At 53.6% G+C, this 2,001-nt stretch overlaps 1 protein-coding gene across 1 annotated transcript; it reads left to right on the plus strand.

The window, feature by feature from the left end:
• Nucleotides 1-897: 897 nt before the first annotated feature.
• On the plus strand, nt 898-1,975 carry LOC130587988 (zinc finger protein 239-like; the record flags this gene model as incomplete). Its single annotated transcript, XM_057388947.1, is given in 2 exon segments — nt 898-996; nt 1,182-1,975. Coding segments are annotated over 2 exon segments (846 nt in total), but the record flags the coding sequence as incomplete, so codon positions are not given.
• Between the last annotated feature and the right edge of the window lie 26 nt (nt 1,976-2,001).

Below are 2,001 nucleotides of genomic sequence, written 5' to 3' on the forward strand. Positions count from 1 at the left end.
GTGGGTGTAACCAAACTGGGCTTTCTTCTTCCCTTAGGTAATTTCTGATGGGCTGCTAATGATGGGTCGTTTGCAGGAGCTGCCCAGTGCACCCCTGACCCGTCAGGCAATGAGCTGGGTGTTAAATTAGATAAGGAAGGAGAGACAAAGCCTTCCAGGCAGGGCATTGTTTCCTTTTCTTCACACCCCACACTCAGCTGTGATAACTCCCTCTGGGGACCACCAGCACAGTCCCACCCAGCCTGAGGGGTCACCTCTGCTAATGGGCCATCATGGACTCATTGACACCAACACAATGGGGAGATGCAAGGACCGACATCATCAAGGACCCCTCAAATGTCCCACGAGTCACAGGGTGACATCATTCCATTGTGAAACTCCCCACCCTGGGGGCGGTACTGAGCATTCCCTGCTGAACCTGAGCATATAAAGCCTTTGGGCTTTGGGACTTCTGTCACTACTCAACAGATCCAGAGGAGGATCAGAACTCCAACAGGACGGAGGGCACTGCTTTCCACCAGACTGTGACCATCACTTTGACAAGACTGTGACCACCACTCCAACAATCAGGTTTGGTTTTGTTTCCTTTTGCATTTCATTCAGAGGACCGTATGTTGCGCAGCACAGGAACTTATGAACACTGTTCTGTTCCTGTCCCCGGGTGCCTGGCTATACTCTGCCTTTGTGGATTAATCAGTGTTATTGTATTTCTTGTAATCTCTTTTGTGAATTCTAACTCCCACATTTAATCTCACACAGGGAAGTTAAGTGGGGCTCATTTCTCTGCCAGTGTAAGCCAGCACAATGTTTTAGAGGTTTTTCTAGTCGTGATACACTTGGTGACTTCTAGAGATGGAACTGGGCAAGAGGAACTCCAAACCCAGCATGCTCACCCCTTTTTTTTCCCTCCAAACCAGGATTTCCAATTCCCAAACATTGGCTGGATGGAGGAGACGGCTGCAAAAAAGAGGAAGACATCTCAGGABACCCAGGCAGGTGAGGAAGAAGTTACTGCTCCTTTTTGCACTCTTCTCCTCCATGTCCCAGCCCAGCATCGTCCCCGGCTGCAGGACAACCCCGCTGCCAACGCCGTCCTGCTGGTGATGGATTGGGGGGGATCTCCTTCCCCTTCCCTCTGGCACAGAGCAAATCCTATCCTCTCCTTGTCCTTCCTCCTCCAGACAATGAGCTGAGGATGGAGACCAAGGAGGACAAATCCCTCCAGCAGAACCTCATGGAAGAGGTTGTTTTGTGCAGCTCCAGGGCACAGGAATCCAATGAGAAGGAAAAGCCCCGGATATCTTGCAGAAGGAAGGGCTCCAAACCCAGGCCAGGGTGCTCTGAGTGGGGAAGACCCACCCAGTGCCAGGAAGGCACTCAGAGCTTCAGCCAGGGCTTGGAGCTGGGGGTCCAGGAGCAGCTTCACGCTGGGGAGAAGCCCTACAAGTGCTTGGAGTGTGGGAATAGCTTCAGCACGAGCACCCTCCTGATCCGTCACCGGCTGATCCACACTGGGGAATGGCCCTACGAGTGTGGAGAATGTGGGAAGGGCTTCAGTTGCAGCTCTCAACTGATCCACCACCAGCCCATCGACACTGGCAAGAGTCCCTATGAGTGTTCTGAGTGTGGGAAGAGGTTTTCAAGGAGCTCCACTCTTGTCATACACCAGCGCATTCACACGGATGAGAGGCCGTTCCACTGCCCCGACTGTGGGAAGGGCTTCAAGCACAACTCCACCCTCGTCACCCACCAGCGCATCCACACTGGGGAGAGGCCGTACGAGTGTCCTCAATGTGGGAAGAGGTTTCAGAGCAGCTCAGATCTCCTCAAACACCAGCGCATCCACACTGGGGAGAGGCCCTATGAGTGTTCCCAGTGTGGGAAGTGCTTTAGCCGAAGCTCTCACCTGACCCGACACCAACGCTGCCATCGGTAAGAGAAGCCCTGTGAGTGCCCCGAGTTTGGGAAGAGCTCCGTGCGCTGCTCCAACTTCATCCCCCA

Source organism: Malurus melanocephalus, unplaced genomic scaffold, assembly GCF_030028575.1.
Source record: "Malurus melanocephalus ecotype Western Australia unplaced genomic scaffold, MMel_1.1 scaffold_2965, whole genome shotgun sequence".
NCBI classification, from domain to species: Eukaryota; Metazoa; Chordata; class Aves; order Passeriformes; family Maluridae; genus Malurus; species Malurus melanocephalus.